Source organism: Puntigrus tetrazona, chromosome 9 (assembly GCF_018831695.1).
Source record: "Puntigrus tetrazona isolate hp1 chromosome 9, ASM1883169v1, whole genome shotgun sequence".
NCBI classification, from domain to species: domain Eukaryota; kingdom Metazoa; phylum Chordata; class Actinopteri; order Cypriniformes; family Cyprinidae; genus Puntigrus; species Puntigrus tetrazona.
The window spans coordinates 10,462,628-10,479,236 of record NC_056707.1 but is presented as its reverse complement, the minus strand read 5'-3'; the positions used below and the strand labels follow the sequence as shown (position 1 = coordinate 10,479,236).

Sequence of the window (16,609 nt, the reverse complement as noted above, 5' to 3'; positions counted from 1 at the left end):
GAAGTCTTCATCTCTGTTTAACTGTTGTAGTACTAAAACGTTTTCACAGTCAGTAACAGCCTTTCTTTTGATCTCACCCCTTGCCTCCAGGTACGTCGTGGTGTGCTGTAATAGCGGAAGCAGTCCTGGAGGTGGCGCCAAAGGGCTAAGTGGAGCAGCGTGTCATGCCATTCTGTGTGCGCATGCGTGTGAGGGCCCCTGGTTATATTCAGACTCTCTGACTCTGTAGGTGTCATCGGAGAGCCCCTCCCCGGTCTCTCTCTCTGTGATGCTGATGCTGAATTGGCCATCACTGAAGGGCAGAGGGTGATATTCCTCCCGTAACGTCCGCTCTATCCGTCCTCCTTCCCTCTGGAGTGAAGGATGGCGCTGATCTGGATGCAGACAGAAAAGGCGGTCGTGGAAGAGCTGCAGCGCAGATTGAGCAATGTCGCTCACAGCATTGGTAAGGACTGTGAATGAGCATCTACGATCGTCACTCAGCGCGCAGTTATTAAAGAGGTTATGGGTTCTGTTTACATGCATTTTAATTTATAGCTTCAGTGATGCTTTTCAGTGACGAGTATTATTTACCCTTTGAATGAGTACAGCATGATCTTATATGGGACCACAAATTTCGGTCACTTTATGGGCAAAGTATGGGTTTATATTATAGCCAAGCTGATATATAGAACGATAGCATTTTGCTTGTGTGATATGTTTTAATTGAAAAATTGTCACTGTAAAGCCTGACATATTAAATAATAGTCGAAGAATCTTTTTATTTTTTTTTTTAATGGTATAGTTGGTTTATCGAACCTTTAGGCAAAATGTAAAAGAAAAAAGTCAGCATATATGTATTATATTTTGCATTGCGTTTGAGTAATGCAAAACAAAATATAATAGCATATGTTATAGCATATGATATAAAGAGAATATGAAGGTTCCAAGGTTAGCAAAAACATGCAGTTTGGTGAATTTTCATTTGGCCAAAAAGTAAGATGACATTCTTGTAGTTTGTAATGTGACGTTTTTATAACCACATAACACACTGAATGCATATGCTCATAAATATGCAATATAAATATATAATGAAATATATAATGCCATACAACGATGACTGATGAGCTAATTATTGCATATTTGATGCATACATTTTAACAAGATTTACTTTAAAAATTTGCTTTAGTGCAGTAAATGTTCTCTTGTAATATTAATAGCTATATAAATATTATTTTACTTTCGATAAACAAAAATACATGTACCACAATCTGAATTGTGTTAAAAGACCTTTTTCTCGCTAATTATGAACCAAAGTATGAGCTGTCAATCAAATAACAGAAGGCATGTAGCAGACTTTTGAGCAGTTTTCATCATGGTGATAACCCAGAGGCCTGTATCAGATATGATGCAGCAGGAAATCCTAATCCGCTGTATCATCATTTAACAGTGGAATATAACCGTAAAAGAAGACGTGAAAGACACTTCAGTGACATACAAAACTGCCCTGACTGTGCTCTCTGTGCCTGTGTACTTTTGTACTTGCCCTGATTTTCGGAAGCCTAGAGGCTGAAAGAGAATTCTCAAAAACCCTCCTGCGAGATTCATGCTGGGGGTCACTTGACTAAGATGTGTGTGCGTTTGGCAGAGTTGCCGCTGAGTACAAAAACAGATACCATAAAACACAGTTTTCCACAGCAGCAGTGCAGCTCGCCGCAGTAGTTAGTACCCTGGCTTTAGGTAAGCATGCATGTTGCTTAACTGCTAGCCGTTTTCTGCCATGTAGTATTGTAAAGAGTAACTAAAGGAACAGTGTAAGGTCGGGTTTCAGACGGGAATAAAGGGGAAAGTTATGCTGAGGAAATCCAGAAAAAGACGTCCAAAACAAGACCGTGAATACGGACAGTTTCCACTGGTCCCGCTGGCACAAGAACAGAGTGAGTGAAGGCATGCTAACACTGTCAAAAAATTATGTTAAAAACTTGTACTGTGCAATATTTAAAAAATATTCTTAAATAAAGTCTCTTATGCTGTCCAAAGCTGCATTTATTCGATTAAAATTTATTCTATACAGTAAAAAGAAAGGAAATATTTTTACCATTTGAAATAACTATAATAACTATTTTAATATATTTAGAATTTTTTTCTCTTTAATAGCAAAGCTGAATTTTCAGCATCATTCTTTAGTCTTCATTGTCACATGATCCTTCAGAAATCATTCTAATATGCTGATTTGCTGCACGAGATACATTTATTTATTTATTATTATTATTATTATTATACATTTTAAAAATGGTGCTTAATGTTTTTGTGGAACCTGTTATGTTTTTTTTCAGTATTCTTTGATAAAGATCAAAACAAAATAATTGATTTTAAATCTTTTCTCTATCTTCGTACATGTCTAAATGTACTACGTTTTTGCTAAATAAATAATAAAATCTGACTGACCCCAGTATTTTGCAGTGAAGTTGAAAAAAGTAATGACAAATTTCCATTTTGTACTTTGCCAGTTGTGTTGTTGCAGTTGTTTTTGTTGTTATTTTTATTCCAAATGATATAATGTGGCAAAAGAAGTATAACATTTGTATAAATTCTTAAGATCCTGTTGTTTAGTTACAGTAATACAAGCTCTAATAGTTATTTTTTCTTATGATATTCCTGTTTGATTAGAGCTATTTATTGTGACTTGGATTATATGTTCTTGTGCTTTATCTTTCTTTTAGTTTGACTGTTTTTGCCCACAGAGACTTCCAAAGAAACGTGTATTTACATTTCTATGTCTCCGAAAGGGAGAGGAAGGGAGCTAGAGAGATTTAGCAGACTAAAAAGACTTTTTCTTCTTTTAAATGTTATCTGTTGGTTTGAATGGCTTCTGACTGACTTGGTCTGAATTCAGCTCTTATCTTTCTCTCCTCAGCTAGATCAGATCTCACTCAGATTCCTCTTGTACCAGAGAGAAACCGACCAAACACACACACACACACACAGAGTTTCATTCATCTGCCAGTGTGATGGGGGAAGGGGCTCCTGGGGGGCGGCAGACTCTTTTTGGGGTGATTGTGCTGACACAGACAGACATAGAGAGTGCAAACAAAGGGAGTACAGTTCTTTACAGTCAGTGATCAGTCTGTTATCAGTTATAGAAATGTAGCAGGTGAAGGGAACCTGTGTATGTGCGTCAGGGGACCAATCCATTCCAGGAAGTCAGTGTGAAGGATGGAAATGAGGAGAGAGAGAGAGGGAGAGACGAGAGAAAGAGAGAGAGAAAACAGGAAGTCATTAACTGGTGCACCTGTCTCAGGTAGCTCATTCTTGGGTCGCTGCTTACGGTGACAAGACGACCAGGGAGTTAGTAAGATATTAGACAACAAGTGAGAGCAAAGCAGAGGGATGGATGTACAGAATGAAGGGAAAACAGTTTGCATTTCTCTAGCAGAGGCTGAGAAATATTACCGCTTTTCCAGACGTTGCCACTGGCTCCAAAGTAAGTCAGATCTTTGTTTAATTATTTTTATCTTACTTATTTTATTAAATATATTTTACGAAGGATTTAATGCTATTTTAAAATAATATTAGCTTTTATTTATTATTTATTTATTTATTTTTTAAATTACAATTATTATTTTTAATGGTGCTTGATCAGTTTCATTTTTGCTTTATTATGCTGTTCTAAACAATCATTTATTTTAGAATTTATTAGAACTGAGAGAGACTGTGGATGCATTTCTTAACTGTAAAAAAACCCTAATAAATATTATATCAGCCTGTATAAAAGCTGGGCAGCATTAGGCGGATCAATGCATCACAGAGAACAGGTGAGCACTACAATAAAAGTCAGTTGAAATGTGACAGATGACGTTCTGTCCAGTGTGTGTGTGAACATCCTAAGGGTGTGAATCTGACTCCACTGGAACAACACACTCTTATTTTAGAAGAACAAAAGAAGGACATGGATATATTCTCCCTCTTTTCAGACGTCTTTTGTCATTCACTTTGAAATACCGCTTATACTGTCTGATTGGTGCGTAAATGCAATTCGTATTACTGCTGTTAAAAAAATGTCTGAAGGCTATAATATAACATATAAAAGAAGGATTGGGTATGCATTGAGATTATTAGTTGTATTCACTTTATGGCTCTCTATCCAGGGGTGGTTTTGGTTGAGATGGATAGGAAATCACCTACTCTTTTCTTTCTAAACATGTCTGTTGCTATTGACCGGAGCATGGGAATGGCTTTGGGCAAGGTTCACCTCCCTCAGATGGTAACATACACCAGCCAAAAACACAAAGCAGTCAAGACAGCCAGTGATATATTAGTGCATGCAGGGTCTTCTTACCTGTGGTTTATTTCATCTATTGGCAGAGTAACAATAATAAGCGTTGTTTTTTTGCCGTTTTCTTATTTGCTGTGTTGCAAGAAAGGAACTGCAAAAGAGCGTTAAGCTTAAGAGTTAACGTGTGATACTGTGGGATGATTGTATTAGCCAGGTTACACTGAAAACTTGAACACTCCTGTTATGTTGCTTTATAATGTGTAGTGTTATGTTATGACTGTAGACGTGCGCTGTGTGTTTGTTTCAGATGAGATCATGCAGAAGGAGTCTAGTCCTCTCTACGCTGCTGACATCATCACTGAGCTCAAGAGACAGTTTGCGTTCCTGTCTGGTAAATATTTTTTACATAAGCAATTCTTTCTTTATCCTTAAAACCCTAAATATTATATTATCCATTATTGTTTCAGAGGATTTGTAGTATATTACATGAAAATACCCGTCTTTCATCTAAATTCAAGCAATCAAAAATTTGCAATGTAAAATATAAAATAATGTGTGTTTCCGTAACATGCAACAGGTTGTAAACGGTAGTGCACATGAAACACTGTACTTGTGCGTGCGATTTGTTAGTCAAAATTCCCTTTTGTAATTTCCTGCTTTCTGAAACAGATGGTTGAGTAATTCCTCTGAACAAGTGATGAAAAATGTAAAAAGCAAGGGAAAGAAAAAAGTGTGTTCTGGGTTTTGGAGAGTTTGTTGTGAAGTGGACATATACTGTAGCTTTAAGGTATTCATCTGAATATGTGTTGTTTGTGATGACAGGTTGTTACTGTTAAGCTGAACAGAGTAAACGACGCTTGCACAATTTCTGTCCTGTTGTCATGGAGACAGGGAGAAGAAGGCATGACTTGCCAAATTTATATTTTTGTCACATGGGGGATCTTCACCCAGTGGCTTTCTCCCTTTCTCTCTCCATTCCATCATCGTCGCTTTACCACTGAAACATCACCTTGTATCTTCATCCGGATTTAAAACGGCGAACAGATAGGAAGATTGGAGTGACATTTTTGGATCCCGATTTGTACACTTGTATAATCATAGTTTCTGTCCTGAGGGAATACTGACAACACTAATATGTCATGCTCTCTCTGGTGCATTCGTTTTTGCTGCAGAGTTTATGGTTACATTTTATTAGTGTGACTTTTTAAGAAGAGGAGCACTCTGTGTAATAGAACAATTATTTTTAACCACCTACATGGAAAGGGTCCAACCCTAGAAACCAGGATATCATAGAGACTCTTTTTACTGTTTACTGCATGTATGGCCAAATCAGTGCAACCTTGGTGATCATGTGAATCATCTTTCAGAAACACCCAAACCATTTCATCAGTAGCTGTCACAGCGCTCTCAAAGAGTAGCAGTTGCACACAATAACACAACTGACACAGCATACAGGTGGCGTGAGCAGCTTTTCATTGGCTTGCCTGTGTGCTAATTTAAGATCTCTGATGCATGCCAACACAGAAGACAGCGTGGTTTCTGGTATTTATTGCCCCCTGCTGTTCGTCTGTTGAATGGATCAGAGGAACAGTTTTTTCCTTTTTGATTCTTCACGTTTCTGTCTGTTTTAGGGGGAAGAGGACAGGACGGGAGCCCTATTATTATCTTTCCAGAGTTCCCTTCGTTTTGTGAAATTGGTGACCAGGATTTTCGCAATGTCCTTACGTACCTGACAAGTATTCCCAGGTAAATACACAGAGTAGCACGCATGTTTGCACATCGTACATGCTGACAGCAGTAACACTTGTTTTCTTCCCTAGTCTGAGTGCAGCGGGTGTGGGCTTCATCGTAGTGATTGACCGGCGTAGAGATCGATGGACGTGTTTAAAGGGGACATTACTGCGCATCTCTGTGAGTCGCTACGAGTGTGCACGAATACTGCTTTTGAAAGCACAGTTTACTCAAAAATAAGAATTTGCTGAAAATGCCCTCAGCCAGATTTGGAGAAATTTCTATCAGTTCATTACATCAGTTTGCTCATTAACAGACGCTCTGCAGTGAATGGGTGCCGTCGGAATAAGAGTCCAAACCGCTGATAAAAATATCGTAGTAATGCGCAAGTAATCAGCAAGCCACCAGTGCATCAGTTAACATCTAGTGAAGAGAAAAACTGTATGTTTGTAATGATAAAATCTGTTGAGAAGTTTTTCCCTGGTTTCACAGACAAATGGTTTAAGTCTAGTTCTTGGCTAAAATGTTAATCTGAGCCATTTCAGCTGAAAGAAACTTAAAACATCTTGATCTTAAAACATGTCAGTGCTTTTGTTTTGTCTTAAGATACACAGTAATGCTTGTTTTAAATATTACATAAATATCCAAATTGAACTATGGCCTAATCCTGGTTTAGGCTAAACCCTGTTCATGAAACTGGGCCTTAAACTTGAAACTGTCTTTAAGTTAAATAAGAGAAAAATGTGCACAGATCAAGCATTATTTACAAGCAACTAAAACAAATTTTCTTCTTTTTGGGTAAACACGTCTGCATAGCTTTTGACTAAAATATATAAAACATGCCTTTTAATATATTTAACATGACTTTGGGTGCTTTTTATGTTTGCGTGTAGGGCTGGTTTCCAGGTAATCTTCGGCTTGTTCTGGTGCTGAGACCCAGTGCTATCCTGCAGCGAACTCTGTCTGATGTGTTCTTCAAACTTCACAAAGACGACTTTAAAGTGCCAGTAAGTAATCTGAATGTGTTGTGTTGTGTTAGTGAGTGCCATGTCATCGTAAATAATCGGGACTGTGTGTGTATTAAAGGTTATAATGCTAAGCTCACTGGCCGATCTGCACTCTTATATTGAGCGGAGTCAACTGACACAAGAGCTGGGTGGCTCTCAATACTACTGTCACAAGACCTGGATTTCTCATCGCACAGTAAGAACAAATACACACCTTAAAGGTGCATTCACTAATCATTTAGGTTATGTTGCATTATAACAGTTGTCCAGGGCTGCATCTCCCAAAAGCATTGTAAGATTAAGTACACCGTTGACCCATCGTTCTACGATCAACTAAAGCTTACGATGCTTTTGGGAAATGCAACCCAGGGCCATACTAATTTGCAGTGGGCAATAATCAGAGGGATGAAGTTATATTAGTAATATTCAGCTTTTCACTGTAGGACAACCTGCTTCATATAGAGTAAGACATCTTTTGACAGGCTACCGATAAATCTTTGTCATTTCTGTGTGCGTTACATTTATTTGAAAAGTCATTTTAACACATGCAAAACCTCACTGCAAATATGAAACAAGTTAAACCCGTAATACACATGAAACGATCATTTCTTTGTGCCGTTAGGATCTTGAAAGCTTTGCTGCTTTAGTGAAGAGGATGGCTGAGAGACTGCAAGTGTTCGGCAGGGAGCTGGCAGAAACGGAGCTCCCCAACAACCTCCTAACAGCCAGCAATCTGCTCCATGCACAAACCAGCAGAAAAGACGGTTTCAAGGTATTTGTAAAAAGCTGTTCTTAAAGCATTCACCTCACGCATTCCTTTTTTAGCTAACAAAACCACTCTTTGTTTCGCTGTTTTCTCTTTAGGAAGAGATGGCAGGAGCTCTTAGCCAAGGACGCAATCTCTTGGAGAACATCAGGGAACCGGTCCGCAGAGATCCGGACAGCAGTCTAAACCCTGATCAACTGGAGAACCTTGCTACAGTGCACAGGTATGTCTGTCAGTCTTTCACGCTTAAAATCCTCTCAGGTCCCACTAGAGGTTTCTTTGCAGTGCACATTCATACTGTAATGATCTGTAGAATGGTTGCAAATATAATGGTCAGGCATTATAACATTGGCAGAGTGGTTAGCCAATCACTAGCCAGTATATCTTACTATTATATCATACACTAGTAATGTGGATAGTACAACTGAGTGGATTTATACTTCAAGGCTGCATTTACTGTAGTACTATTTATATACTATTATAATATATAATAATCCCTTAAATTAGCTTTTCTATTTCTATTTTCTTATTTATTTTTTAATTTTAGTTTCAGTTTTAGCTTGTATACATATATGTCTATATAGCCGTAATTTTAGTTTCAGTTTTAGTATTACTTATTTGGTAACACTTTATAACACACTATGAATCATTAGTTAAGCATTAGTATTAGTTCATGAGTTCATTATATATAAACCATGAACACACATTAATAGTCATTGGTAAGCAGTGTAAATACAGCTATAAATGTCTTGTTCTTGATTTATAAGCATATCTATTACAAAGGAGATTTAAAGCACAACACAGAAGGATACAGAACTATTCATTTCAAGATAAAAAAACAATATGAAACTACACTTGATTTTTTTTTTTATTAAAACTTCAGAGGTTTTTTTTATTTATGAAGTGAACAGTTTCATTTTTCATCTCATTTGTAAATGCTTTAAAAGGCATAAATAGTCCTCACTTTAGATGAGCTCACAAAAACAGAGGGCTGGCGACTGCTAAATGCTTTATAACTACCTGACTTAATCAGGAATTACAGCAGGACCATGTATTAATAAAGCATTTATTAACACACTAAGCAACTATTGTCATGTGTCTAAATAATAAGATTTATTAATGTACATTTAAATAATTTATTAACCATTTACTTAGACTTTATGTATGCTCTTATTAAACACTGACAACTCCTAAATAACTGGTGTTATTGCTCAAGAACAAGGCATTTATAGATGCACTTGTAAACTGTTTATTAATGCGTAATAATGTTGGAACGATGGTTTATAAAGGATGAATTTAGTACTTACTAATATTAAACTAATGATTCATAGTGTGTAGTTAAGTGTAAAAATAAACCCAATTAGGTTTGCACTTCATCCTTCAACTTATTTCAGTTAGATGCCAAAGTTACATTGCTAATTTTAACTGAATATTTGCATTACTTTTAGTTTCAGCTAACGGTTATTTTATCTTATTTTATAATATTTGTTTTGTTTGATGCAAGCACTGTCAGTTATTTCCTGTTTATTTATTTTTCTCTCTTCTGTTGCCTGTTAACTTACAGGCTGTTATCCCAGTTAAACGAGAGCTCCACGGCGTTTGATGAGTTCTGGATTCAGCATGAAAATAAACTGAATCAGTCTTTGAAACTCTGCCAGTTCGAGCACAACTTTCAACAGGTCTTGCATTTTTTAAAAACACGCATGCTTGTGTAGCTTCAATATTTGTATTAATGCGAAACGTGCGATTCATTTGCGGTGTTTTTATTTGCTACCGTCTTGTAGTTGCAAACGGAGCTGGAGCAGACGACAGATGCACTGAATTGTTTCTCAGACGTTGGAATAAGCTCTTCCCAAACAGAACACCTCCTTCAAGAGCTGACCAATCATGAGAAGAAGGCCTGTGTGAGTCGAGTAATCCTAGTGTGTTATGTTTGCGGTCACAAATGCGCATCCACACACCTATATGCATAAATGTGTCAGTGTGATTTAAACGAAAGCTTCCAGTAACCCTTGTACCTGCTCTTGCTAACACACTTCCTTCCTCTGCAGGAAGTGCTTGACAGAGTAAGGTCTGTGGTTGCTGAGGGACAGCATTTGATTGACAGCTCTCAGAATGTTGACAACACTGTTGCGGTGAAATGCAGTGAGCTACAGAGAGTCAGGGAGAATCTCAACCAAGAGCTCAAAGACAAGAGGACCATGCTGACGCAGGCTATGGAGCTACACAGAAGATTGGAAATGGTGACTAGAAATACATGCACATTAATGTTTATAATATATTCATTCCACCCGTTATTATGATGGTGCTTAAAGTCCTCAATTTCACTTTTAGGTGTGTAAATGGTGTGATGATGGGATTTACATGCTAGCGTCACAGCCTCTTGACAAGTGCCAGTCACAGGAGGGGGCGGAGTCAGCACTGTCAGAGCTGGAGTGTTACCTGGAGACAGCCAATGAGAAACAGCAGTGGGAGATCAGCACAGTTTGGCTGGAATATGAGAACATACTGAACAATGAGCTCAGGGTATGGCAATAAGAAAGCATAAGAATTTATTTATAATTCAGATTTGTTTCCGTTTTTTTTTTTTCTTTAGCTTATTTTTTAACACAAAATGAAATTGGGAAAATATAGTTTGGCTATTATTTTTATTTATTGATAAAAATGTAAAGAAAAACATTTGAAAGCTTAAAATAAATAATAAAAATAAAAAAAATACATGGGTTTTCAGAAAAGTTTAGTCATGTATAATGCATTATATTGTGTTATACTGTATAATGTGTAATGGTACAGGAACAAGTAAAGCGTGCATTTGAGAAGAAAGCCTCACTACAGGAGATGTTTGAGAGGAGGAGGGTTAGTCTGAAGAAACTAGCAGCCAAACAAACACGACCAGTCCAACCTGTGGCCCCACGACCAGAGTCACTCTCATCTCCTGGTATATCTATCTATCTATCTATCTATCTATCTATCTATCTATCTATCTATCTATCTATCTATCTATCTATCTATCTGTCTGTCTGTCTGTCTGTCTGTTTTTTTAGTGTAAAATGTAGGCAACTGGTTTAATTCTCTCTTTCAGCTCACAGGGAACATGAGAACATCTGTATTAGTGAGGACTCAGACAGCAGGGTGTCTTGTAAACAAGTATGTCTCTTTTTATTGATTTAACTCACTTTCTCTGTAAAAGCAAATAGTCTTATTATAATGAACGCTGTAAGTGACTTCACTGACTAGTGAATCTCTTTGTGTAGGTAAACTCTGATCAAGTTGACAGGAGCAGTCGCAATTCTTCTGTATCTGAGGAGGAGGAAACCCTGGCTGTGCTGCGCAGGTCAGTCCAGGGTCAAAGGTCAAAGAGGAAACAGGGGAACACATGTGCATTACCAGACCCCCTGTAGTGTAGTCATTAACTGATCTTCATTGTGTGTGTGTGTGTGTTTGTTCGCAGACATGTTATGAACGAGCTACTGGAAACAGAAAGAGCATATGTGGAAGAGCTTATGTGTGTTTTGCAGGTGAGTGAAAAATGTTATTTATTAAATGAAAATGAAAAAGAGCCATGAGAATTCTGTTTGCCAGAATATGCTCTCATGTGTTGTAGGGATATGCTGCGGAGATGGACAACCCCTCCATGGCTCCTCTCATCCCTGCAGCCCTGCAGAACAAAAAGGATGTGTTATTTGGGAACATGCAGGAAATTTATAATTTCCACAAAAGGTAAGTGAAGAGATCAGTAGTAATATATACATATAAATAATTCCTTTCTGAAGTAATTTGGAAAGTTATTAAAATAAATCACTCATATAATATAAACAAGATTAATTTGAACCCGTGTCTGTTTTGACTCAGAATATTCCTCAAAGAGCTGGAAACGTACACTGATTGCCCTGAGCTTGTGGGACGCTGCTTTCTGGACTGGGTGAGTTTTATTCTCAATATTGTAATGAAGAACTTTTTTCAGGAGTTTATTTTTCTCGGATACATGGTCATTGTGCTTGTTTAGATGGGGGAGCTGCAGATTTATGAGAAATACTGTCACAACAAGCCTCGTTCTGAGAGCCTCTGGAGGCAGTGCTCAGACTGTGCCTTCTTCCAGGTACACACATGCACATTCAAAACATTATCCTAAAATACTACTAATGCTCTGTTAACACTACATGTTGTGTATACTTGCACATTTGTTCTTCATGCATATGATATTTAAACGATTGGCTACATTTTTCCAAAAGTTCCTAATGTCATCTTGCTTTATTATTTGGTTTTTTTTTTTACAAGATTGTTTTAAAAATGCAAAATAAAAATGTAAAAAAAAATTGTGTTTTCCATTATTTTGTTTTCAATAATAGGTAACATCAGGCCCTCTCTGTGGCAGAATGTAGAGAATGAGAAACTTACACCAAATTATGTTTGTGCCATCAGGAGTGTCAGAAGAAACTTGAGCACAAACTCGGACTGGACTCATACTTACTGAAGCCTGTTCAGAGGATCACTAAATATCAACTCCTGCTGAAGGTACTGCATTATGTGCATGTGTGGAGATGTCAAAACTGAAGTGAAGTTTGTTTTGGACATATGAATATGGTCTAAATGTCGAAATGCATCTTAAATTCAGAATGAAATTAAAATGTACTCTATTTTTGTAAATGCATATTATTCATCTAATTTTGAATTATTAGTTCATGTATAAATTTCATGTAAAAAAAAATTGCTTTAACTACTCTGATACAAAAACAGACTTTTCTCTGTATAAATTTCATGTAAAAAAAAATTGCTTTAACTCCAAACGTGTTCTCTGGTAACGATTAAAGGGGTCATATAATTGATAACAAATTTTTTTCAATGCATGTATTTGCATGTGTGTGTGTGTGTTTAGGAGATGATTAAGTACAGTAAAGGCTGTGAGGGCTCAGTGGAGCTGCAGGCAGCTCTTTCGTCCATACTGGGTATTCTGAAGGCTGTAAATGACTCAATGCACCTCATAGCCATCACAGGATATGAGGTAAAACACACAAATCTCGTCTTACCCATTACTGTTCATTACTGTTTTCTATCGCTCCTCTTTATTTCACGATAATCCAAACAATGATCACTGATTCCATCCAGGGTAACCTTGGAGACCTGGGTCGCCTGCTGATGCAGGGGTCATTCAGTGTGTGGGCGGAGCATAAGAGAGGTCACGTGAAGGTGATGGAGCTTGCCAGGTTTAAGCCCATGCAGAGACACCTGTTCCTGCACGAGAAAGCTCTGCTCTTCTGCAAGAGAAGAGAGGAGAGCGGTGAGGGATACGAGAAAGCTCCCTCATACAGCTTCAAACAGGAGCTCAGCGTAAGTGTGTCTTCAACACACAGTGTAATAATACTTTGCTAAAGCTTTCACAAAATGATACTGAGCTCATACTGATAAATCACCTCTTTTATGTTACGTTCTGTCAAGCGTGGCATTTCTCCCAAACTGAGCTCTTCTCTACTTCATGTCTTTTATTTTCCTCATCTGACATTTTTCTAAAATAGCAAACGTGACATCTTTTATTAATCGGAAAATCAAGAAGCATATTTTATAGAATGCACACACAAATACTTAACTCCTTTGTTAAATGCCCTTCAGAAACATTTTGCATGTCTATCTTGCATATTTGAATATTTAAATAAGTAAGGTCATGAAGAGTATTTTTATATTGCACACTTTTATTTTGAAAGGAGAAAAATAGCCTTCATACCTGATGGTCTCTGTTCCTTCTTTTGTTAGATGGCTGCTATTGGAATAACAGAGCATGCTAAAGGGGACAGCAAGAAGTTTGAGATCTGGTCCAGTTCAAGAGATGAGGTCTACACAGTACAGGTGAGCGCAACAGTGTGTGTCTGCGGTCAGGTTCTCTAAGAAGATGGTTACATGTGTTCAGTTTGCACAGATCAGATAACTTTGTGGTATATGTCATTCTGTAGGCCGTGTCTGAGGAGGTTAAGACCATCTGGGTAACAGAAATCCGGAAACTTCTAACAGGACAGCTAGAGGCCTGCAAAGGTATGGACCCGAGTTTACAATATGTGATTTATTCAGATAACTTCAGATGCATCAAATTAATGTTTTGGTTATGTAGAGGCAAGTCAACAGAGGGCACCTGAGCAGTTCTCCTCAGATGGCAGCTCAACTAACAGGTACAATTTTTACGCCATCACGTTCACACATACATGTTTGAGCTCATTTCTTAAGTGAAACTCATCTTCAGACTGGTGAGAAATGAACGTAGCAACCTCAGGAATGGAGGAGTGGAGAAACCAAAGGCAGACGAGGAAAGAGACAAAGAACTTGAGAACATTCTAGAGCCCAGAACAACAGGGAGAGCAAAGGGTGAGTCAAATGTGAATGAGAATTTTCCTTTTGAGTGAACTTCCCTTTTAACTTCTTTCCGTTTCTTCTGTGATTACAGGGTCTTCGTTCAGTTTTGAGACAAAACCAAAACGACAGGATATCCGGAGTGACCCTACACCTCTAGGTGACCCATTTAAGCAAATTGAAAATCAAGTATAATTCAGTTGCTGTCTCTATTTCGAGAGATTAAATAAAAATATAAAATAGGTGATGTTAAAAATAACTAATTCATTATCACCAAGCTCTCTGAAGGGTAAAGACATGAGCCGATCCTTAAAGGAATAGCTCACTCAAAAACTCTATCAAAGGGAGCCATTCAAAGAAATAACTAAGAAGATGCAGAGATGCAATCTGATTGGTTATTTTCCTCCCAGAAACAGGGCCACACCCTAACATGGGCGGAGTCAGGTGGTTCAGTACATCAAGCCTGTTTCAAAATCGTAGGAGAGGTACACATACTGAGTACACACGTATGTGCACACTTATGCATAATCCACTGAAATGTTGTAGGATAGCATGTGTTTGTAGGTTATATGTGTCTCATTTGATGCTTTCTGAGAGGTGCTACGTCTTTGTCTTTACTAAAGTTGTTTCGGGTTAAGCTCTATCGACAGCATCTGTTACACAAATATTAGGTTTGACTAGTCCCTCAGTTTGAGAGAGAAATGTCTTTACAATGGAAGTTAATGTAGCAGGACATTACAGAGGATTTCAAATGCGCTTTTATTAGTTCATCTGCATTTGTGGACGAATTGTCCTATTATCCATGCTGTTGATAGACATAAAGTTGTACTTGAACCCGTAACGTTTCACTGACACACTTCCACGCATGCTCTTTCTGTGCTCTGGGTAATGGTCTTTAGTCTGTCTTCTGTCTATCACTGTGACGTTTCAGTGGTACTTTCTGTCATCTCTGACCTCATTTACATGTTTGCAGTCCCTGCTTGCCATCCTTTTTTCCTTAAACGATTTTCTTCTCTCTGCCTCAGGTTGGACTAAAGGATCTCTCTCGCTGGATGCCTCTGTGGAGCATGATGGATACTTTAGTGCAGAGGAGCAGGTGACCTCTGACCCAGAAGAGGAGAAGGAAGATAAAATGGTACGAGACCGAGACTGTTTTTCACTGTCATGCTAAAAGCAAAAGGGTGTCATGTTTTAAATATTTATTTATTTTGGGGTTTTTTCAGTGTGCAGATGAGCTGCAGTCTGCAAGGATAGAGGAAGAAATCCAGTGTCCTGAAGAGACGGAGGATCCTGAGAAATGAGAGTTGAGTGTGAATGCGTGTGTATTGCCATCAGTGCACAGCAAATGCATAACTCCTGAAAATAGGGACATGACAAATATATGAACCATTAACTTTGAAGATTTGCATACTCTTAAAAATAAAGCTTTCTGGTAGAGGTTTAGGAACATGTGGAGAAAACTGTCCGTTAGGATTCACTTTCATCTCAATGGCAGTGATACAACAGGCTTTTTTGTCAGAATATGCAGCTGATTTTAAACGAAAATTTTTTAGAACCGATCGTCTACCAGCAGGGGTCACACTAACCAGCCACAAAACAAAGAGTTAGTGCCAAAAAAGGTGCCCTTTTTATTCTTTAAATCTATAAGAAACTATTCACCAACTGGCAAACCTGTAATGCAATGGAAAATTGAAATGGACAGTGACTGTTGTTAAGTGAGTTTGTTGCAAGAAGCTTTATTTTTAAGAGTGTGGCCTTAGAACGCACCAGTATAATGTGCTTTACAGAGACACCCAAGCCAGCTCTTTACACGCCGTGTCATAGTATGCTGTGATTACATGTTTCATATCCCTTAAAACTTAGTACTTATTTCTGTCACGGTAATGATGTCTATATTGGGATATGGCATGTCTATTGTCATTTCCTGTGAACTCCAGTGTGAAAGCATGTGATATATCATTGTGTACTGTACAATGCAGGAAACTAGGACCGACCTATGTGTAAAACAAGCATATCATATATGCAGATGTTGTTTCTTAAAGTGACTGTGATCACCCTGTGCCATTTGTGTGTACAATATGTTTACAAATCAATATTGTTTTATATATATATATACATATAAAAATAAAACCATAGTTGACTAATGACTTCTGCCTATTTTAATATGTAAAATTTAGCAGCTCAAATATAAACAATGACATTATATATATATATATATATATATATATATATATATATATATGTGTATATATATATATATATATATATATATATATATATATATATATATATATATATATATATATATATATATATATATATATATATATATATATATATGCGTGTATATATATACATATATATCAATATCATATTTCTAGGCACAGGTCATGATGGAACAATCACAGCCGTTTGTGAATACAGGAAATGGAGAAAAAACAACAACAAAAAACCTTTGACTTTTATATAAATTGATTTAGCTTGTTGTTCGGTTGAGTTCGAAGATATTGTTGA

At 37.4% G+C, this 16,609-nt stretch overlaps 1 protein-coding gene across 6 annotated transcripts; it reads left to right on the top strand.

Moving 5' to 3' along the window:
• Window positions 1-151: 151 nt before the first annotated feature.
• On the top strand, window positions 152-16,242 carry mcf2lb (mcf.2 cell line derived transforming sequence-like b). 6 transcript variants are annotated; one of them, XM_043249742.1, is made up of 30 exons: window positions 152-445; window positions 4,563-4,646; window positions 5,887-6,001; window positions 6,076-6,166; window positions 6,880-6,993; window positions 7,073-7,189; window positions 7,616-7,765; window positions 7,858-7,982; window positions 9,324-9,438; window positions 9,544-9,663; window positions 9,811-10,002; window positions 10,094-10,285; window positions 10,553-10,697; window positions 10,842-10,906; window positions 11,014-11,093; window positions 11,211-11,277; window positions 11,364-11,479; window positions 11,612-11,681; window positions 11,766-11,858; window positions 12,182-12,274; window positions 12,636-12,761; window positions 12,866-13,087; window positions 13,508-13,600; window positions 13,705-13,783; window positions 13,860-13,917; window positions 13,989-14,110; window positions 14,190-14,255; window positions 14,506-14,601; window positions 15,121-15,230; window positions 15,319-16,242. In XM_043249742.1, the coding sequence occupies exons 1-30, from the start codon at window positions 364-366 to the stop codon at window positions 15,394-15,396; spliced, it is 3,276 nt and encodes a 1,091-aa protein (XP_043105677.1). In that variant the 5' UTR covers window positions 152-363; the 3' UTR covers window positions 15,397-16,242. The 6 variants fall into 6 exon arrangements, with proteins under 6 accessions (XP_043105677.1, XP_043105679.1, XP_043105676.1 ...); XM_043249744.1 differs by lacking the exon at window positions 152-445 and adding an exon at window positions 2,493-3,463 and having other exon boundaries at window positions 14,512-14,580; XM_043249741.1 differs by lacking the exon at window positions 152-445 and adding an exon at window positions 2,493-3,463 and having other exon boundaries at window positions 14,512-14,601.
• The last annotated feature ends 367 nt before the right edge of the window (window positions 16,243-16,609 follow it).

What these genes read in the sequence shown, in the direction of transcription:
- mcf2lb (XM_043249740.1), top strand. Translation starts at nt 3,370, where the DNA reads ATGGATGTACAGAATGAAGGGAAAACAGTTTGCATTTCTCTAGCAGAG. An exon ending in GCAGGGTGTCTTGTAAACAA is followed by an intron (nt 10,907 to 11,013) that starts GTATGTCTCTTT and finishes CTCTTTGTGTAG; the next exon opens with GTAAACTCTGATCAAGTTGA. An exon ending in ATGAGGTCTACACAGTACAG is followed by an intron (nt 13,601 to 13,704) that starts GTGAGCGCAACA and finishes GTCATTCTGTAG; the next exon opens with GCCGTGTCTGAGGAGGTTAA.